The 22,881-nt window shown below is 44.9% G+C and overlaps 2 protein-coding genes across 4 annotated transcripts in view; one reads left to right on the top strand and one right to left on the bottom strand.

Moving 5' to 3' along the window:
• itgb4 (integrin, beta 4) overlaps positions 1–11,678 on the top strand; it is a 50,338-nt gene extending 38,660 nt beyond the window's left edge. For 2 of the 3 annotated variants that reach the window (XM_083786783.1, XM_083786782.1), the window contains exons 34-42: positions 2,460–2,615; positions 3,268–3,456; positions 4,168–4,305; positions 5,179–5,328; positions 7,202–7,390; positions 7,914–8,069; positions 8,399–8,563; positions 9,213–9,338; positions 10,463–11,678. In XM_083786783.1, coding sequence (XP_083642909.1) covers positions 2,460–2,615; positions 3,268–3,456; positions 4,168–4,305; positions 5,179–5,328; positions 7,202–7,390; positions 7,914–8,069; positions 8,399–8,563; positions 9,213–9,338; positions 10,463–10,635 — 1,442 coding nt within the window. In that variant the 3' untranslated portion in view covers positions 10,636–11,678. The remainder of the gene's footprint in view (positions 1–2,459; positions 2,616–3,267; positions 3,457–4,167; positions 4,306–5,178; positions 5,329–7,201; positions 7,391–7,913; positions 8,070–8,398; positions 8,564–9,212; positions 9,339–10,462) is intronic. The other variant, XM_083786784.1, reaches the window with a different exon arrangement.
• Positions 11,679–15,311: 3,633 nt separating this feature from the next.
• LOC310875072 (uncharacterized protein) lies at positions 15,312–22,826 on the bottom strand. Its single transcript, XM_083788119.1, has 10 exons — positions 22,713–22,826; positions 20,052–20,122; positions 19,786–19,884; positions 19,541–19,648; positions 18,743–18,901; positions 17,645–17,785; positions 16,968–17,019; positions 16,501–16,527; positions 16,367–16,393; positions 15,312–15,910 (listed from the first exon to the last, which is right to left on the bottom strand). The coding sequence occupies exons 2-10, from the start codon at positions 20,112–20,114 to the stop codon at positions 15,345–15,347; spliced, it is 1,242 nt and encodes a 413-aa protein (XP_083644245.1). The 5' UTR covers positions 20,115–20,122; positions 22,713–22,826; the 3' UTR covers positions 15,312–15,344.
• Between the last annotated feature and the right edge of the window lie 55 nt (positions 22,827–22,881).

Below are 22,881 nucleotides of genomic sequence, written 5' to 3'. Positions count from 1 at the left end.
CTAACAGAGATTGGGAATGACATGCAGCAGTAAAGGTCGTCGGGATCGGGAGTCAAACTCACGACACGCTGTCAGGCTGGATTAGCAGCCTGGGTGGAATGCTAGGCCGGCCCGGGCCCTGACCTCTCTTTTGAGCAGTGCCATGCCAAGTCACATGACTCTGACTTCACCAGTCAGAATGGTTTAATTTTTTCTGGTCGCCCAAAACAAAAGTGCATCTAATTACTTCACGACACATCTGCACTGTTCCAAAAAATTTTTGCAGGTTAGAGTTAGTTAGATGCTGTAGCCATTTAGGAAAACCCACAGACAGTACAACAACCTAGGGAACTGGGAGGCATTCGGCGACTTCTCCTCCTGTTCTTCTCACCTTTTCTTTTTTCCTCTCCTTTCATCACTCTGCGATGCCTAAAAATGCTGACCTTTATTTTCTTCTTGTGAGTGACGATAACGAATGGTCTGGTCATTATCTGGTCCATGTTTTTTAGTCTTGTTCATTACTCTTCATCACAACCATCTGTCTGACATTTTTTTCACTGCAGGCAACACCGCAGCCAGGCTGCAAACAAAATGTGCTTCCAATGCATTTTCAGATAATATGCAATAATAGTGCTTTATGACCACGTAAACCTCACAGCCCTCCTCCCTCGCTTAACTCCTTCAATCTCCTGCTTTTATGCACACGCTCATGAGTCGGGGATGTCCTCCTTTGTGGTCACGATTACACGACCGATTGATTTGAGCTAGTGTGATCGATGTCATCACGCGTCGCATAAACACATTGCAGTGCAGATGTCATACTTCTGAGATTTGTGAGTCCTCTCCGGGTATGCATAAGTCTCACATCAACAGGGACGTGCAGAGAGTGTTAGAGAGGCAGGGGCTGAAAGAGGGCACTTTTGGACAAAAATAGCTGATCCTGCGCGACGCGTTGAGAGCTTATAGATCAGCTATTTTCGGGGCGCTACCCAGCACTCTTGATGCGGTGTAACGACATGGATTTCTAAACAAATTTGTTCAACGCAAAATACTGTGTTCAAGTTCCGGAGACTTCGGGAAAAAAGCAATTCTCCTGAATTGGAAAGGAGTCATTTGATTCAAGTCATTTGCATTTCTTTCACTGTAGTAAACGCTGCATTTGTGGTCTGGAAAGGGCAGTTGTTTTACAGACGGGTAAAAGGGCAGGGGCTGAAGCCCCCTTAGATATCTATGTGTGCACGTCTCTGCACATCAATCCCGTTTGAGATTGAGGGTATGTTCGGTAAGCAGTGTTAGTGTGACATACAGCTTCCGTTTAACCACTTCAAACCTATACTGTATACTTTGTTGACCAGAGAGATGGTGGTTATTATTATTTGAAAATATCCTAACTGCTGCTAACTGATTCCGGTTGCTATTCGCAACCAAATGTTGGCCCCCAGAATAGGGACGCTGGGGGTTCAAGTGGCTAAATCTCTGATTTGAAAATATCTTAACTTGCTTCCAAACCATCCATCCATCCACCCCACCACCCACATACACCTATCCTCCTCCCCTTAACAATAAGGCTGGCAACATGTCAAGTTGGTGGGGTCCAACCTGGATCTCCGCAAGGTTTCCTGGAAAAAGAAGGTGGACCACATCGCCCATCGGCTCAGCACCGACACCGAGGCCAGCTCCGACGAGGCCCCCCGCAACGCACCCGCGCCCCAGCCAGGTGAAGACCCACCCCCCGAAAAGGCCACCATGCAGGACAGCATGCCACTGTGCTACTGTGCACGGCCATTCAGGCGCCCCCGAGCAAGGCGGCTCCCTGTTTCTCTCTGCCTTCGTTTAGTTCCTTCCATTGTGGGAATCGCGTGTCAAATGGCTAATCATTCAATGGCGAGCTTCACTGCTTCGTTCGCCTTTCCCCCTACTACTGCAGCTGGTGCCTATCCCATCTCTCCCCGACCCTGAGCCCTTGCAACGCACACCACCTCCTATACCCAGAGAGGGCCGGCGTCCTTGGCATCAACTGCCCCACCTCCAGTTGATGAGCATGGGCAGGCTTTCAGGTGCCGGTCTCTGTCCCTCCTCTCTCCGTTCCCACTGGGGAGGCAGTGATCTAGACGGGCAGCTTGCCGGGTGCAAAGTCTTAATTACTCTGTGGCTGTTGTTGGAATATTGGAGTTGTCCTCGTCTCTGATGACACTTTTTTGTGAGAATTGTTTCGGAGCCGATTTGCTCGGTTTGAACCACTTAAACCCTAGCGTACCTAATTGGGCAAATGTATCGCGAAAAGCTCTACAAGCGCAACAACACGTTGTACTTGTTACCCATTGTGAGCATGAGCTACACGCTCATGCTCGATCGGCTGTTTTCGGCAGCGAGATCGATCGATGCAGTGTGTATATGGGTTTAAGTGGTTCAATCCTAAAAGGGTTTCCTGAATTCTGTCCATACTCACAGTTCCACCTTCACGTTTATGTGTTGCACAGATCAGTTCATGAACGGGAGGTGGGACCAGGGTTTCCTTTTCTCCGGGGGATCACGCAACATGTCTGCGTCGTCGCTGGCGTCGTCCAACTACAGAGGAGGTTCCATGAGCACCGTGGAGAACACCACCACCTACATGTCGCCCATGTCGGGACGTGGTAAGATGCTGCTGCACAGAGATTGGTCGAGACGCAGTGAGACGCTGCACCGAGATTGGTCGGGACGCAGTAAGACGCTGCTCCGAGATTGGTCGGGACGCAGTAAGACGCTGCACCGAGATTGGCTTGGGCTGTAAATGCGGGATCAGCAGCACAGGTTAACCCATTTTGACCTGAGGACGAAATTTTAAAAAGAAAATCTTCTAAATCCTCCAGTTTTCTGAAATAAATATTTTGACGATTTAAAAGAAATAGCAGACCTACAAGCTCATAGCGCGCCACTCGGTGGCGCGCTATGAACTTGTAGATCTGCTATTTTTCAATAGCTAAATTACAACATAATGTTTAAAACACAAAGGGGTTCCCGCCCAAATGGGTTAAACACTTTCAACCTGGTGTTGCCTATTTTGGCCATGTCATTATAGGGGCAAAAAGGTAAAACGATAAAAATCAAGGTCAATTGTAAAAGTACGAAAAGAAAAAGCATAAAAACATTCAAAAAAAATTCACAATTTTCTACAATACTGAAAATAGCTGATCTACAAGCTCAGCTATTTTCGGTTTTTCGGTGTACAATGGAGTATATTCGGCTTAAGCGGTTAACCTTTACTTACTATTCGGCACTTTTCTCTTCTTCCCCCCACCGTTGCAGGGAGCTCACTCAGCCATAGACAGGACATGATGATCGGCGGCGGCGTGATGGAGGCCGGGATGATCGGAGGCGGAGTGCACTCCAAGGAGGTCGTGATGAGGAAGCGTTCGGAGAACAGGGGTTACTTAGAGGAGAACATCCGAGACTCCATCGTCATGGGAGACTTGGCCGGCAAGTTCCCCGATATGGGTAAGGTCCTTACCTAATTGAAGGTGACCATTTCCACGTGTATATTATACAGTAAAGGTCGTTGGCATAAAGGCATTTACTTTGGAGTAATGGTTTTTAATTTCAAGGACCCCCCCCCCATAACTTTGAGAGCGTACAAAATGGACCCGCAAACATTTTGTATGCTGTCAAAATCACAGACCTGTAAGGGTCCATTTGGAACCACCCCAAGGAACCCTGAGGGTCCCTGTACACCACTCATAGAACCATTTACTTTGGAAAATGTATAGTGAAGACGCCTCTGCAGAGTGCAGTGTTGTATTGTGGGCTCGCTGTGCAAGGTGGCGTGAGGCCAACAGCTTGGTATATCTGTTCAGCTGGGACAGGCAGGGGCTGTCAGGCTTTTATCAGTTCAGACCTTGCAGGAGCTATGCTGACTTGCACCCCCCCCCCCCCCCCCCCTTCGCCCCCCTCTTCCCCCCCGAAAACCTCTTTCATTCTCTATATCTTTGACTTTCCTTCCGTTTCGTGACGCCTCCCGTCACCTTGAATTTCCTCTTCCCCCCCTCCCTCCTCCTCCTGTCTGTCTCCACTCTTCCTCTACCGTCTATTCATATTTTATCTTTCTCCCCTCCTCCTCCTCCTCACCCCAAACCCGCTTCCCACCCCCCCCCCCCCCCCCACCCCCCCCACCCCCCTTTTTTGCATTATTTTGCTCATTGGCACTCTCAGGCGGGTTTGGCTACGGCGGCGCGACTGAAAGCAGTAGCTCTACGTACGGCTTCAGCATGTCGCAGCAGGGCTCGCGGGCCAGGACCCCGGCTTCGGACGTCACCGACGCCCTGCAAAACCTGGACAGGGTCCTCCAGGGTGAGTGACTTTATGCAGCTATAACACGTCCGTCCGCACAGGCAGTATGTGTACAGTATAGGTGCCATGGATGCCCCTTAACCACCTATAAACCCTGGCCCCCCAGAGCATCTCGGAAACGTTGAAGCCACCCCGCCCTACTGGCCAAAGCTGGAACTGCTGGCGAGCGAAGTTACATGCACGAGTAAAATAGCGCGCAGCTTGCGTTTAACACAGAGCGCTCATTCATGAATCGATTCAGGTGTGTTCATGGAGCTTAGCACCTCCGCATCAAGAAAATGCGGTAGTAGAGCGTTCTTTCGGGTGCGTCAAGCTGGTTTTAAGCGGTTAAGCGCCACAGTGCCAGCTAACCACACACAGTTGGCCTTCGCAGGTTAACGCCAACCATCCATTAGCCAATATTTCGGCTGCATCTGTATTTGATTCTCCCATTCTTTCTCACCCTTTCTCGTCTCTTTCTGTTATTTCTCAACTCTCTCGTTCAGTTTTGGTCACGGTTCTCTTTCAGCTTTACGAAGGAGAGAAGCGTTTAGCAGTTGGTTGTTCGTTTTTTGTTAGTCCTCATTAGGTCAAGGGGACGAAGAGCAATCTTTTGCTAAGTCACTACACCCATTCCTAGTTCTACACAGTCAAATGCAGTGCTCTGTTTAAACCTGAGAGAGTATAAAATGGACCCGATAAAAGATTTTACTGTGTGGAAGTCAATGTTCTGTGCAGTCAATGTTCTGTCCATCTGTTAATACTCTCGCAAAAGACAGTGTTCAAAATGACCAGTACAGCCATTTTTCTCAATTTCACGCTGTGAGCTCTTGCTGAGTGGCCTTTTTTTTCATCCTCTCGTCTTCCTAACCACAGTCCTCTCTCCCCCCTCAGACACAAGGCTTACCCCAGGGGTCCCAGAAACCCCCACCAGGCTGGTGTTCTCTGCCCTGGGTCCCACTGCCCTCAAGGTCAGCTGGCAGGAGCCCCACTGTGAGAAGGACATCCTGGGTTACAGTGTCCTCTATCAGCTCCTGAGTGGAGGTAACGTGTGATGATCTTTGAGTTTGTTTTATATATAATTGTAGAGTAGTAGTGAGGGACAGGGTGAGAGGCATGGTGATAGGGGCCGCCTACATTCTCTCTCGTTGGCTCCAACCACTGCCAATCTAAGACACACACCTGGCCCCGTTTTGATATCAAGGTATAGCAGAGTGTTTGGAGGGCAGTGTTGTGTTCAGACCGAGCAGGAGCTCTCTACAGACAGAGAACTTAGTTTATTTCCCAGAGAGGGACAGAGACTTTTAGTTGCTTTTTCCATGAATGGTTTTTGATTTAATAAATGCCCTGGACACTTGCCAGTGGGGCAATTAAAGATTCTGTGTTTGTGTATGTCATTACACCCACAAACCTCTCTCACACAACTCGAGCCCGTTACTATATATATTAGGCATGTAACGATACTCAACTCACGTTACGATATGTATCACGATATGAGGTTCACGATACGATTTTTCACGATATTTTCCAGACAAATGACCCAGAGCCCCCTTTTTTGGGAAAATCAATTTTTATTTTTAATAAATCGATACATATCGTCGGGATATAATATCGATATATCACGATATACGATATATCGTTACATGCCTAATATATATATATTGGACTTGGTTTTGTTATTAGGATTAGGAATACATGCAGCTAATTTATTCACATATCAAATATGAAGAAACTGAATACACATCTCTAATCCATTAAGTGTAATGTGATCTACTGTAATAACAAAGTCAAGCTCGCCTCATATAGTGACTTGATAATATACTGATAATTTGCTGATGAACAATTTACAAGCAACAGTACAGGAATCATTGTGCATTGAGCATGCATTATAAGGAGTTGGACTACAAAGTATTTGTCCTCATTATAAAGTGTTGGACTGTGTTGCCAAATGCATCGCCTGCTATTTAGCCATTTTGAACGTGCTTTTAAGTTTCCACCGTGCCCACCTGTTGTTTTGCTGATGTGCTGGGACCTGCACTCTTAAATAGGTCTGTTTCTTTTCCAGCAAGATTCCAGCAAATAAAACTTTGTTTCTCCTGCTCTCCTGCTCGGCTGCAGTTGCCCCCCACCCCCCAGACAGGCCAGCCCAGGTCATTGTGACAATGTGAGGTCAGCAGTGCGCTGTCTCTCTGCATGTTGCGCGACACGGCCACACCACAGTACTACGAAGCCTAAACACGTGCATCTACCCACAGCTGTAGGCTCTATAGTTAATTAGCCTGCCTCGGCCGGCTGTGTAGAGTGTGTACTGTGTGTGTGTGAGACTGACAGGCTGCGCTGCAGCCAGGATGGCTGAGGCAGCGCTGCTGTGCACAACATTATAATGTCACAAAGCAACATGATTATATAGGCTGTTACCTTGTTAAAAGATAATCGTGTATCTTTGAAATTAAATATAGGCATATGATTTATTTATTTTTATAAAAATAAAAATAAAAAACGGCTGGCCCAGACCGGCCTGGACTGGACCGGCCGTTCGGGAGTTGTCCCGAATTTCCCAATGGCCAGCACGTCCATGGACGCCTCTTCCGGCTCTGGGGTGTATCTGCAAAAGGGAGGGCAAGCGTCCACTTGGTGCTTCATTGGTCTCGCGTAGCTTGACAACTACTGCGAGAGGCAACAGTCTGGCAACGGAGAGACTGCGTGCATCACAGAATGGACGTTCGGGTCTGACAAGTCCCGGAAAAGACGTGCTGTGATTGGCCAGTAGTCACTTGAGTGGCAGCATGGCTTCCGCACTTCCGGCCCACGTCCGCCACCCCTGGCGATACACATAGCTCAAACGAACTGCAACGGCGAATGAGGCATTAAAAAAATATCTATCTATGCTGAACCCGCCGTTTCCTCTCCTTTCCAGGGGAGGTGAAACGTATCAACGTGACGTGCCCAGCGGAGAACTCTGTGATTGTCCAGGATCTGCTGCCCAACCACTCCTACTTGTTCAAGGTCAAGGGTCAGAGCCAGGAGGGCTGGGGCCCGGAGAGAGAGGGGGTCATTACCATCGAGTCTGCCGTGGACCCCAACAGTCCACTCAGCCCCATGCCAGGTACGCACGCCATCAGTTGTTGTGCATTCATCGCACTTTTCTGTCATTCTACAAATCCAAGTACGCCCTGTGTCTCAAACTGCTGGATGAGATGAAGGACAACCTTCTGCCGGACATGTATCTGGCTCCTCATGTCAGAACACTGGACACACAGATCAGGATGCTTTAGCATTTACCAAAATACATAGTATTCTTCATTTTGACATTTCTCTCGTTTTTTTATTATGTTTTACACAATTTAAAAGACACACGGAAATTTGATAAAATCATAATTACACTTTGTGTGTGGATAGGTAAGAAACCCTGAGGGCTTATTCATGGCCTCGACCTAAATAAATAAAATATAAATTGCATATAAAGTCGCATCGAAGGTTTTAAATGAAATCAAAAGAACATAAGAGAAGAGTGTAGCGCGTGTCTTACCGTGTTCATATTTGCGCTCTTATCATTATCAACATACATAGTCAAATCTATCATAGCATTTGCTTTTCCTTATTTCCGGTTCTTGGTGATTTATTGCTAGGTTCTCCATTCACCCTGAGCACCCCCAGTGCTCCGGGACCTCTGGTGTTCACAGCCCTGAGCCCAGAGGCCCTGCAGCTGAGCTGGGACAAACCTCGCAAACCCAACGGGGACATCCTGGGCTATGTGGTCACGTGTGAACAGCTTCATGGTGGAGGTGAGGAGGAACTTATGTTTGTCTTTTTTTATATTTCCAAGTACAAATAAAACAAGAAATGATGACATAGTCATATTTGTCATGTGAAACAAGCGCTGTTTCCGCATCTGTCCCTCAGTTTTTTCTTTTTTTGTTATTAATTATCTTTTTAACGTGTATGTTTCTCTGTGACAACCTTGCGTCCGTTGTTTGCGTTCATTTTCGACATGCTTTTGTTAGTTCATGCAATTCCATTGGCTTAGGTGGTGGTGACTAAACAAAAAAACAGACTTCATGTCAGTGTGATGACCATTGACCATTGACCATCATTTCCCGTGTTTCTCCCCCAGGAGAAGTGCGTTCCTTCCAGGTGAGCGGGGACAGCACAGAAACCAGTCTGACGGTACCGGACCTGAATGAGAACGTGCCCTACAAGTTCAAGGTCCAGGCCAGAACCACGCAGGGCTTTGGACCTGAGAGGGAGGGAATCATTACCATAGAGTCTCAGGATGGAGGTAAGGGGGGGAAAAAGTGCCCAAACTATACTGTCAAAAGGCTCATGGAGAGGCACCGACACCCAATCAATCCAATCAAGCCTGATTGAATGGCAGGTTGTTCGCTGGCCACACACAGGTGTGGGAGGCTATATAAGTGGCCTAGCTGCACTCATTTCCTCATGCCCAGATCCCCAAACCACTGCTGCCTGTCTCCCAAACCTAAACCTCCACCTTCTGCAATCCTCTGCAACCCTCCAACCTGTGTGCGTCCAAGAACCAACCACATACAAAACTCCACACCAATGTTTCAGTAAAGACCACAAGAGTTCTCTGTCTCCGCCTCCTATATACGAAAACAATGTATCAAGTTATAAAAAAAGATGCATTGTATGTGGGGTTTATAGCCAAGGCTTATTTACCCCTGTCCATGGCTAGGCCTTTCTATTCAAAATATCTACCTAGTGGGAAAAAATCCAATTACAATAAGCACATGCATGAAGCTCTAATCCAAACGATACAAAAGCAATGATAAGGAAAAAAAATTGCCATTTTTTGGGCCATCTTTCAAACAAAGCCCATGAAATATATAGTTGTAAGAGGAATGTAAAAGGTATTATCAAACGTTCTATATGCTAACTTCTCTGTTTTCATTCTGTCTTCTGTGTAGGCGCCGTTTCTCAGTACAGCAGCAGCAGTCAGTCAATGACGAGGAGAGATGTTTTCCAACTGCCCACAGAGGTCACCACGCGCACGAATGTCTCCCACACTATGTTCAATGACCCCTACTTCTCAGGTACAGTAATCCACATTGCATACAATTTGTTATGGCACTTGTGAAAAAACGACTTTCTACCTGGTGTTCCCATCTTGGGCATGTAATACCATGCCTCTCCCTCTACTACTGATACCGGTCTATGTGTTGTAATGTCCCTGAGCAACACCATTATCCTCGGGTGCTGTATTAACCCATTGTGACCTGGGAAAGATTCTACAAATGTCTTCTAATTCCTGACAGATTTCTGAAAAACCCTATGTTTCTATGTCAGTCGTTCTCAAACATTTTCATGTCAAGGACCCCCAAGATTATATGTAATTGCCCCCCCCCCCCCCCTTCCCCCCCATCTGAAAATGTGTTGTTCCAGGGGTACCCTCCCAGTAGCAAAGATTTGAGTTAAAAACTTCTCTGAAAGAATATATATTCAAAGATTTACACCACATTTTCACGATTTTTTATAAATAGCCGATCTACAAGCTCGTAGTGCGGCACTCGGTCCCGCGCTTTGAGCATGTAGATCTGCTATTTTTCAATGGCTAAAGCATAACATAATGCAACCTCTTAAACCCCAGGGGGGTCCAGGAGGGAAAATAAAAAATATTGGAGGTGGAACCTAAGACCTTGACCAGCCCCCATTTACCCGCTGAGAGCTGTTCATGAGGTGGACAGCCTCTGCCCCCGCCGGCGGGGGATTGGGGCTCAAGAGGTTTTAAATTAAAACACCAAAAGGGGTTTCCGTACAGAATGCCCACTGCTCCTAACATTTAAGATGGGTTAAATGCAGAGGACAAATTTCACATTTGTGCACCACTATGCACCACTGTGACTTCGAACCCACAACCTCCGCGGCGGTGGGAAGGCACTTTACCACTGCCCCAACTGAGCGCCGGGCCTTCAGACTTTGGATTTTTCTGATATCACTTACCGGAACATTAATGATACTCATTTTAGCCACATGAATCCTAGTGAACCCTATTCTGGGCATGTTTGGCGAAAAGTTCACAATGCGTCGACTGTGTTGTGAGCTTGTAGATCTGCTATTTTCACTATATTCATAAAGTACAGATACCCAAAGTACTCAAGTACATTTACTTTCCACCACTGCAAGCAACACACAATAACACTGTCCTCTTTCCCTGCAGGAGATGGAACTATGATGACTACACAGCACACAGGAGATGGAATGATGATGACTACACAGCACACAGAGACCAGTGGCATGGTGACGCGCCACATCACCAAAGAGGTGGTTCAGAGGAATGTGGTGGGGGGCACCACTGTCACAAAGAAGGTAGAGAGGTTCTACGAAGCCTAAAAGGGTCAACACTTATTTAACTACTATCCAAGAACATATGGCGTCAAACATTCCACCGGGGGCGAGGAACCCTGCACTTGCAAGAGTCTCTGCCGCAAAGCGTGGAGAGAATTCGCAGAGGAAATATGCAAGCTTTATATTATACGTCTGCGAGTGAGATTCTGCAAGGGAAAAGAGTTCCGGCATCTCCTGTGAGAAATACGGAGAGAGAAGGCTGCTTGACTCTCAAGTCTGTTACAAATTGCAGCCGCTGCCCGACGTGCTTCGTTTCAACATTTGCATTCCTCTCTTTTTTTTCTCCATGGGAATACCGTTTGCTGCTCCTTTTTTTAGACTGCATATTCGCTACCCGAAAATCAAACTTTTGTGTATTATACGTCGCTCCCTCTGTTGGTTACTATGTGGTAAAACATCTTGAGCCTCTTAAACCAAGAAGGGACAGTAATCTGTGCTTCAGTAATCCAAAGTGACCTCCTCCCCTCGTCTGGTATTCTCCACACCCGAGGAACAGGTGTACTGCATGCTTTTTATATCAGTGGTTCTCAAAATGGGGTCTGGGGGGACCCCCAGGGGTCCTTGAGGGGCTTCCAGGGGTCCCCAGCAAAATGAGTTAATATAGCATCAGTTCAACCATTTTAACCGTATAGATCTTGACAAAGGTTTTGAAATATTTTTGAAACAACACAAAACTTGTAGGGGCGTCCCTGGCACAAAGTATTCTCAGGTGGGGGTCCACGTCCACGACCAAATACATATTAATTTGCGGGTCCTTGACATGAGAAGGTTTGAGAACCACTGCTTCATGTGAGAAGTTGTGTACCTGTCATCTGGCTCGACCACATGAATCCTATTTGGTCACAACTGGTGAACGATAAAATAGCCAATCCGTAAGCTCACATGCGTTGTGAGTTTTGTGACACATTGTGAGCTTGTAGATCAGCTATTTTCACGGAGATGTACGGGAAACAAAGGAGGGGGGCGAGGTATAGACTCCTGGCGGACCCTGATCAACAAAGTATTGTATATGAAATGTAAGTGGTTAAGAAGACCTTTGTGGATTAATTAGGTGAGGTGAGGAAAGGGGAGTAAAGGCTCATTCATAGTCTGGATTTTCGGTGGTGAGGTGACCACTGGAGCTGAAATAACGTTGAGCGGTGGTGAGTAAAAACAGAAGGGCTGGGGCGGTGGTTTGCTCTTCACCGCGGCTCGTGACGTCATGTTGTAGTTCGGTGGTCACCTCACCACCGAAAATCCAGACTATGAATACCGCTTAAGCCACCTCAGACTGTTGAGATGCACCCATTGACAAGATAGTTGAACCAAAGAGTATTTACCATATAGATGTGAGTGAGAGAGAGAGAGAGAGGGAGAGATAGGGGACATTTTGTTCAACGGCATGCAGAGGTTGAATGCACGTACATTGAGACCTATCTGGCTCCAAACGAATGGTATGACTCAAAAGCATGCCTCAAAGATGATCTAGGTTTGATTCATACTGAAGTTATGTGTTTTGTTTATATAGGGATCGTTGTTCATAGATTTGTATTATATGAAAGTGGGTCTATTTAATGCTTTTTAATGATTTTCACGTAAGCTGGCTCAGAATTGAAGCCAGACAGACATGGCATTGAACGTTTGTGCTTGAAATGCTTCATCGTTTTCTATATGTCTTACTGCAATAAAAAAACAGGCATACAATGAGAATATACACTGATCAGTGAGTAACAGCCAATCATTTTAACCCTGTAACACTTAGCGTTGCAATACTACAACATATTTTAATTCATTAATTAATTAAAACATTTTCTTTTTTTCACCTAAACGTCATATTTGCATATAAATACCCCCCACAGAGGCTGAAATTCACACAAATTAAAAATCTCTGGACTATATATCCCCCAAATGTAAATTATTAATTTATTACTATTTTATTATAATTTTTTTAATGCTTTCCTCTGATGAGTCCTAGTAGTAAAAAGTAGTAGTAAGGTTGAAATCGTTTTTTTGCAAGTAGCAATTAATCCGGGTTTTACAGGGTTAAGATGGAGTGCCGTGATTTTCTTTTTCCACATTTTCTGTTTTGTATAGTCTATGGAGTTACTCTAATAGACCCCCAGTTGCGGTTGGTATATTTAAATATGTCTTCCTTGTGTATTTTTGGTTTCTTCCTGAAAGCTGAAAGCCTTTGAGTCAAAAGGCACAATCGAAATACACCAGTTACATCACAATATCATCCATATCATCAATCTAATCATAGTACCCGATGATCATGTTTTAGGGGTACTTAGCTACTACCCTGGGTAAATAAAGGCCACGGCATTCCCTCTTTCAACATTGCATATCTCCATGTTTTACGTTCCACTTCAGACAGTCAAATTAGTTGCATTCCATTTCCAAAATGTGTTCCACCTAAAAATGAATTCCGTTCCACTTCCAAGATTTGATGCTTTCCGCTTCCAAAATGTTCAGTTCCACTTCAAAATGTCAAATACCGGTATGTTGCATTCCAATTCAAACTATGTTTGAATGTGTTCATAGCCTATACTTGTGTTGTGTGAATGTAATATGTTTCAAATATATTTCTTATGTTATTTTTTGTTGTTTTGTCTTTATATAGATCAAAAGATAAGGTCCAGATATATATATGAGAAACTGTTTTGAGACAGAAACATTGTTTTTCATGTTTAGCATTCTATTCATATTGTATTTTGACTCAAAAAGTTGTAAAGAGCCTTTACATTTAGTCTAACGTGCGGCGACAGGATTTATTTCTGTACTTGTGATCAACATTATACATAGGTTACTCCATTTAACAAACGATGCCCTTTTCACATTGTCTTAAATTCGTTTTACCTGGTATGTCAGTTGTATTGCCCTTAATAAAGATCCAAATGTATTGTTGTTGTTTATCTCTGGATGAGCTTCATACCAAGCAAGGCAGAATCCACTAGCATTACGGTTTTGGTAATTTATTGATTTTTGAAAAAGAGAAAAAGCATTGCATTACAATATTACATTATCATGATTGAATGCAGGTTCCCAATAATATGCTACTGACTGATGCAAATACTTGCAGCAAGCTTAAGCCAGAGAGAACAGACTGAATTAAGAGTCTCCATCCGTCCAACCTGTGTGCGCGCACACGTGTGTGTGTGCGTTTGTGTGCGCATGTGCGCGTGCGTGTTCTCCATCAATTAACCGCAGAGAAGCTTTTCATTTAACTGTTCGCATCCTTCAAGGGCTGGGACCAGGCACACGTAGATGTTTTACTAATTATCGATAACTCCATGAAATCAGTAGGCGTAAAGTAAACATAAGTTATAGATTTATAATTAGTGCATGCATAAATGTGTTTAATTGATGTCTCAGCGGTTCTTTTGGTGGACCCCGGATCTTTAATATCCAGCATCTGCCAAAACGAGACCTAGTCCCACATTTATATTTTCCTATACAGCTGCACAGTGGATGCATCAGTCTAAGTAAAAAAAAAAGAAAACCAGTTTAGGTAAGATACTAAGCTGTGGCTGTTGGACTCACTAAATCACCCAAAAAGCATGATTTAAAAAAACTGGACTCAGTGCAGTGCTACGTGTCTGTAATTAAACTATTTCAAGTCATCGCTAGCTTGTGTTTGTTTTTGGTGCAAGGGCATTTCCATATCATAGGTTAATTTGTGTTTTGAATCTCAAACATCAAAACAAAAACTTAATAAAACAAAACCCTATATTCACCTTTAGAACAAAAGATATAGCACTCATCTATACCAGTGGTTCCCAAAGTGGGGTCCGGGGACCCCCAGGGGTACCTGAGGGAGTTCCAGGGGTTCCCCAGGATGAGCTAAATGATAGTTTGGAACCAAATGGACCCTTATGGGTCTGTAACTCTGTGAGTGTACAAATTTGTACACTCTCAGAGTTAAAATAACATTGATTTTACAATATAAATTGGTGGTCCCAGAGATAGAAATGCCATTAAATGGGGGTCCGTAGACTAATGCATGTCAAACTGGGGGTCCTTGAAATTAAACGGGTTGAGAAACACTGCTAGAGCCGCAAAAACCTCTCTTATGGGGGCATATCTTTTCAAATGGGGGTCCGCAGGCTAATTAGTGTCAATGTGAGGGTCCTTGTTTGGGAACCACTGATCTATACCCATGAAGGCAACATAAGAGAAAGTGTGATGTGATTTCACAAGGGAACCCGTGAGGAGAGCATTGTAGATAATCTAGCCCAGCATCAACACAACAGATGATCAAACTCACCATGACTCCAGCAGTGGATTATTAGAACAAAAACCATGAACCCACTGCAGCTCCTGAGGATAAGACCTATTACACTATGTCAGTGGTTCTCAACCATATCAGGCCATGGCGTGAACCCCCCAAAATAATTCTATTTGAACTGGGGACCCCCCCCCCACCCTGACAAGCACTTTGTAGGAGTTGGGGCATTGTGAGTTTGTAGATCTGCTATATTCGATTATTATTTTTTGCCTCTTTTTATATTTTAGTTGAATAGTTTGTTGATTACTTTTGATGCAGTTAAATGGTCTTTTTCCTTTCCCTTTTTTGAGGCATTAAAATGTCTTAAATTGTCACTTCACTGTCCCGCCCTCCCATGTCATAACAAATACATACATAACAAATAATGTGGCCGATCGCCCCCCCACAGGTTGAGAACCACTGCGGTGTGTAGTAAAGGGAGAACAGTTCAGTTCCACAGGCAGGACCTGGACCTGGGGCAAAGGCAGGGCTCTCTGGCGTCCGCAGGCCTGACCACCAGGTCATTGACCACCTCCACGGTTCCGAACACCGGGTACAGTTTCTCGGCGAACGTCTCGTTGTAGGTGTAGAGGTGAGCGCGCTTCTCCACGTCGTAGAAGGACAGCTGGCCCCGCTCGTAGTCCAGGTACACGCCCACCTTCCTGGGCGCCAGGTTCAGGGGCAGCGCGGTGGCGGGCACCGTCAGGGCCTTGAGCTCCATGCCCCTCTCCAGGCGCAGGGTCAGGTAGCCCGAGTCCGTGTTGAGGGAGCGGTAGCCCTTCCGGAGGGCGGACGCCGTGGCCACGCCCAGCCGCCAGTCCCGCGCCCCGACCTCCACCTCCCAGTAGTGGCGTCCGGAGGCGTAGCCCTCGTTTCCCATGGCGCACAACCAGCCGTCGAAGCGCCGCGGGCTCTGGGGCAGGTCTTGGCGCTCCAGGCCGCAGCGCATGCGCTTCTCGTCGCTGGAGACGACGAGGTCCGCGTTGGCCGTGTCCGCGTCCAGGGTGACTTCCTCTGTAGATCAAGATGGAAACGTTTAAAATCTATACTTGGGCGTATTATAGACTTTAAAGCTGCTATAAGCAATAATATGTCAACATTCTAATGACCTTTTTTTTTGTTTTGGTATTCAGACAGCCAGCAATGGGTAGAACACGCCCCCAAAAAATGTTGTCTCTGTTACACATCTAAGGGCCGCAATCTGCATTCAAAGAGAAGTTTGGTCATTGGTCGAAAGAAAACCTGGTTGCAATGACTAACCAATCAGGACGTAGACAGGCAAATCGACCAATGACAAAGCTTCTAGGAAAATCTTTGAATGCAGATTGCGGCCCCTAGATGTGTCACAGAGACTAATTTATTTTGGGAAAGAAAGGTCATAAAAATGTTGACATATTATTGCTTATAGCAGCTTTAAGTGGTTGACAATGTTATCAATGAATGGGTGCATATTGATCACAGTTTTAATACCTGCAGCATCACAGATCCAGTTCCATACTGTAAAGGAAATGGAGAGGAGCATTTTGTACAAACTCAAGAATTGCCCCCAAACATTTTTGCATTTTCATGTTCTTGAATCTATAAGCCAGTTTCTTGTGTCTTACCACTGTGGGGGATGTAGCGGGCAGCATCTGAAAGGACAAAGTGAACACTGTGGTTACAAAGGAGCCGCGAGGACCGTCCGTTTCATCGATCATACATAACATTCTGCATCTACGACATGTTCCTTCACCAGCACTGTTCATTAATCAGGCATCGATACTAATTGGATGTGAATGGAGAGACTCATCAGGTTTGTTGTGCTATGGGGGGCGGCTGAGTCATTCACCCGTTGATTGACGTTGAAAGTGCTGATGGCTCTTAAATCCAGCACGACGACATTCTGTTATATAAATCGATTCCGATTTCACACGTTTTCTGCGAGGCTGTGATGACAACAGCCCTTATAACTTGTTTACGAATACGTTCCCATGGGATGTTTTGTCAAATAGCGCAAAGGAAAGAAATCTCGTTTCAAAATAACAAAATTGCAAAAAAGAATAACAAGTATATAATATAGCGCTCCACCTACCAATCCTCTGGCTCTTCTGCTTTCTAATCAGCCATTGTTTGGTCACATCCTCCTACGCACGCACGCACGCACGCACGCACGCACGCACACACACACGCACGCACGCACGCACGCACACGCACACACACACACACACGCACGCACGCACGCACGCACGCACGCACGCACGCACACACACACACACACACACACACACACACACACACACACACACACACACACACACACACACACACACACACACACACACAATTTAGAAACATTAATAGAAAGCTGGCATTAAATATAATCTAGTGAAAACATCATGAATATGACACGTATGACATTTTACTGATATAGCGTCATATTATGTTCTATTATTTTCATCAACAGTGGACATATTTTCCACTTGGACACTGTCAGAGTTTGTCACAGTCTCTGGCTGTGTCCTTGTGGTGTCTGTCATTGTGAGTGTGTGTGGCCGTTGGCAGGCACGACTCCAGCTTCCACTTCCAGCTTGGCACACACATCTTACCAGTTCCCTCATGTTTGTTTTAGTAGTTCTGGGGTGGTCCGTGGCCTAATGAAAGGGGGGGGGGGTCCTTGAAATGAAAGCGCTCGGGGACCACTGCAGTAGAAAGCCCTACAAAAGGTGCACCAATAAAGCATGACCCATGAAGCCAGAGAGGCAGCCACACCTGGTCAGGGCTGACAGAGTTCAGAATGGCCAGCATGACGAGCTCCATGGCTGGGAGCATGTTGGGCAGACGACCCCTCTTCCACTGGAACTCCAGGTCATCCAGCATCATCAGCACAGGCTCCCCAGGCCAGATACTGGGCTATGTATAGTGAGGAAGCGAGAAGAGAAATAAAACATAATCAAATATAAAATATAATGCATGCATGCTATATTAATGCCTTAAAATCACACTAGTTATACATCATCATACTTGACTATTCAGTCAATGTCTGTCTGTCTGAATGTCTGTCTGTCTGAATGTGTAACAACTTATAACAAAGACACTTAGTTTTTAACTGACTAAGTTCTGGTAGTTGTAATGTAATGTGCTTGTATTGCATTATATGACCTGTCACCTGACCAGCACTTGTAATTCTTCATAAACCTTGTTATAAACATTAATTATGTGTTATGGGTGTTTTGAAGGCTTAAAAGTGTGATTATCAGACTTATCAGTGTGATTAAAATGGTTGCTGACAAGAGCTTGGGACTAAATACATCGGTCTATTCATTGCAACACAGGTTATTTTTCTTCTCCGTTTTAGTATACGTTTTTGGACATACTGTACAAGATTTCAGCCCGACAGCGACAATGTTACAATAGAGCCACATTTATGAATTGACACTGACACCACATTTGTAAGTATCTGTCCGTTGTTGTAGACTGTATATAGAGGGGGCGGGTTTAGATTAATCGCTCTAATCAGATGCGGAGGAAGGAAACTGGGTCAGCTGGATAGTCCTTAATCGCCTCGAACCATGAGGTCACCATGAGGTCAACCCAGTGGTGGATGACATATATCAAAGCCATGCTTGACTAAAAGTAAAGATATCTTTTGAGTCAAACAGTCTTGAAGTAGCTCACATAAATGTACTTAAGTATCTGGTGTTAAATAAGTATACAAGGTATACAAAGTGAAAGTACAAAGTGCTTTCCAATATTAATAGTGGAATAAAAGTGTCTTTGAAGAATAACTCAACTAAAAGTAGATCCTCCCAGAACGACATTGTACTTCGTTACACTACTCCTGCACAGAGCCAGGGCTGATATACATACCTCAGGCCTACTCTTCATGTCTCGCACCCAGTCCATGATGACTCGTTTGTGGGGCCCCATGTCGTACTCTCCCCCTGACTCCAGCATGCTGAGGAGGTGACCCTTCCAGTCTTTCTTCTCTGGTCTCTCATAATAGTACTCTGTTGGGATGGTCCTAGTCTGCACGGAGAAGAACCCAAACACATCGGTCAGACAAACACTTTTTTTTTTTTGTCCTGTGGGGAAAATTCAGTTTTCAGCTTCACCCAGTTGAATGCTGATAGGGGTTAAGTGTCTTGTTCAGGGACACTTCGACAGAACCTTGTGTCAATACACAGCAAAGTCCTAGTGATAACTAAAAAGTGCTATGCACGTAAAAGGTATCAATACTGCCATGCAGAAACACACAAGTGAAAGTCTGTGGTAATAAAAATGTACAAAAGTATTGGCACGAAAATGTACTTAAAGTTGTAAGTACCAAAAGTAAAAGTAGTCATTAGGCAGAACGTCCCATTTCACAAATTATCATACGCCTAAAATGTATTAAAAATAAATAAGACAAAGTTTAAATAGGTTTGTTTTGTAATATTAATCAATTGTACTTACAGTGCTTGAGTAAATGTACTTAGTTACTTTCCACCACACAGCTCTAATAAGCTATAACGTAACCACATTATTTCCCATGGGTTTGTATTGAATCAATGGTAAAGGGTTCATTTTCAATGCAGTGTGGTGAAGGGTTGGGAGCTGTATTCTTCTCTCGAGCACATTTTGAATGTTATGTTTGCTTTCCCATGCAGCGATAGATAGGGCGGGTACCTGTATTCTTCTCTCTAGCACTGCAGACCATTCCACTATGAAGTCCCGACACACACTGGGAGGCCATGTATCCTCACTGGTCCAAATATGACAGAGGACATTTGACCTCTATGATGACAGAGGGCCGTTGATCGAAAGGGAGAGAGAGACATATGAATAAATATTATAGTTAGATAATAAATGGGACCAGAGAGAGAGAGAGAGAGAGAGAGAGAGAGAGAGAGAGAGAGAGAGAGAGAGATTACCTGGCACAGTTTGTTGAGTTCTCGGGCCAGTTCCATTATGAATAACTGACTCTCTACTAAGGCTTGTTTCTTCTCATGCCTCACTTTCTTACGAGACTCCTGGGAAAAAAAGGAATATAAAATATTCATTGCTTGAACTTCGTGATCACATTGTTTGAAGTTTGGACTTCAGCAATCATCACCTTATGGTGGGTAAAAGGGCATGAACTGCACATTGGCCCACAAAGTGGTGATTTGAGTGCATACATGTACGTGATTTTGTATACCTTGAGACGGATCTTGAGCTTTTTAGCTGGCTCTACCAGGAACTGCAGGCAGTCCTTCATCATGCTGGCAGCTGGAGAGAGAGAGAGAGAGAGAGAGAGAGAGAGAGAGAGAGAGAGAGAGAGAGAGAGACCAATGTAAATGCGTTTGCCATGCCAATAAAGCCCCTTTGGATTGAATAGAGGGGGAGAGAGAGTAGAGAGAGAGAGAGCGCACCGTGCGCACGCAATACTCTGAGATACAGTGATGAAAAGCTTTAGGACGCTGGCACCCGTTCTGACAGAGCTGGGCCCAAACTGCAGCTGACTGGACTTCTTATAGTACGCCTGAATCGATGAGAGGGCAGAAAACAGTAATTTATGAGAGGCGGCAAAATGTGCGCGTGCGTGTATGCGTGCGTGCGTGTGTGTGTGTGTGTGCGTGCGTGTGTGTGTGTGCGTGCGTGTGGGTGAGTGGTGTGGGTGGAGTGGGGGGTAAGAGAGAGACAGAGCGAGAGCACTGCGGAACTTTTATCACAACTCTGCAATGAAATCACACAGAGGAATCATTAAGGCTTAGCCTGTGAACGCTGACTTGAGCTGCTGGGGAGGAGGAGGGGGAAAGTGGAAGCATGCCATTGTTCAAAAGAGAGCTTTAAATCCATGCCCTCCTGAGACAAGAGAAGTGTGACGTACTAGACCTCCTCAACCACACACGCACCCACGCACGGTCGCACGCACACACACGCACAGTCGCACACGGGGCGGTGGTGGCTCAGGGGTAGAGTGGCTGGATGGTAACCACAAGGTTGACAGTTCGAACCTGGGCTCCCCCAGAGTCAGTGTCGAAGTGTCCTTGAGCAAGACACTGAACCCCTAATTGCTCCTGATGTGCTGGTTGGTGCCTTGCATGGTTTCCATCGCCATCGGTGTATGAACGGGTGAATGTATAATGCACAATCTATGCACCATTTACCATTTACCACATGCACACACACACACACACACACACACACTCTCTTTGTGTTTGGGCCAACAAACACACATCGCAATCAGGGATGGCCTTGAATTTGGAGATTAATTCCAAGGAGATCTGAGGCAGCATCCCAGAGCACATTGCTGTTGATTCAGCAGCCCACCCTGCACAGTACTTTGACGTGTGGTACAGTACAATGGATTTTATGCTCTCTCTCTCTCTCTCTCTTTGTGCGTGCTCGCGTGCGTGTGTGTGTGTGTGTGTGTGTGTTTGTGTTTGTGTGTGCACGCGTGCGTGTATGTGTGTGTGCTTGTATGCGTGTGTGACTTCTAAAGGAAACAAGAGCAAAATGTTGAGGAGTTTGAGGACTTCTGGCAGAGTGTCAAATGTACCCATTAAAAGTATAATACCGTCAATTAAAATGCCCACTTAATTTAAATTCATCACATTGCTAATAATAACTATATCCACTTACCGTATCCACATACCGTTTCATTTATTGTGAGTTTAACAGTAGCCTATGTGGATAACTGATGTCTGGGGACACGGAATACATCCTATTCCTCCTGTCTAAGCCTGCCACCACCACCACACACATTGAGAACATCATGTGTAGTTAATCAGACCAGTGTGTGTCCAGTGGAAACCTCGTATGAATCTGATCTCAGGTCAGACTGGGTTAAACCAGAGTTCTGATCAAAACAACGCTGGGATTTTTGATTGATTGATTGATTGAAATAGGTATTAACAGTTTGCAGAATTACAGTACATTTCAAGCACAAACTCAATATAAAGACTGTTAACACTTAACTGTGAGTTAGCCTCGGTACCAGGCTTTCACTGTGAGTGGACGACCCAATAAAGCATTACACTTGTTTACAAGAGGTTCCACCTTGTTCAATTCATCAAAACATTTAGAGACGTACAATTAGACACTTCTATATAGCCAAAGAACAGAACAAGAATTCATCATGGAGGTAAAAAGGGAAAATAAACTATACAGGGGGAGGGGGGGGGGGGGGGGATTAACGGGTTGAATTTTAGAGGGTTGATCCGACATACGTGCCTAGAGTAAAGTGACATGCTGATCGAGCTGGGCCAATAATCTGAAGAGAGATGGTGCTAATTTTACCACAATGCAAAGCATAAAGGCTTGTGTTTACATATTGCCTGTGATGTATGAGACTAATTTCTAATTGGGACAGAAAAAACCGTTGGAGGAGCTATAGTGGTTACAGATTAGGCTAGAGAAAATCCGGGATTAGGGAGTTCTTGCACTTGCACTGTGGAGCTACTGACCTACACAACGCAGATAGTGAGTCTATATTAGGCGAGCCTATACATGTTTGCAAATATCAAAACGAGAGCTTTTGCAAATCAATGTCACATCTGTTAATTTAGGGGGGAAATGTATATATTATATTTCATTCATTTCCACCCTTTGTACTGGCATATTACTCTGCATGCAATGTTTCAGACTATATAACTGTAAAGAACCATTATACAGACAGAGCACAATTATTATTATTATTATTATTATTATTATTATTAACAATTATCAAGAATAAAATATCAAAAACAACATTGTCCTTACCCAACACCAACCAACACACATCCACTTCAAAGTATAGGCTAAACTTTATACCAAGACAATGTAGTGTAGATTTAATTATTATTAGTGAAGGCCAAGTTCAAAATGAAGTCCTTACCTTGTTGTAAAAACAGATATCCTTTCGGTAAGGCACTTCGAGCGTTCTCCAAAGTCTTCCCCAGGGTTGTGTATTGGTAAATTACTCCTTCAGCATCGCTGGCGCACAGCTTCATCCACTGTACTGCAGAGTGCGCGCTCTGTACAGTAGCTAATGTATGTACGGTATG

This window comes from Protomyctophum parallelum, assembly GCF_964188405.1.
Source record: "Protomyctophum parallelum genome assembly, chromosome: 17".
NCBI classification, from domain to species: Eukaryota; Metazoa; Chordata; class Actinopteri; order Myctophiformes; family Myctophidae; genus Protomyctophum; species Protomyctophum parallelum.
The sequence above is the reverse complement of the archived record's forward strand: the minus strand, read 5'-3'. Positions and strand labels throughout refer to the sequence as shown.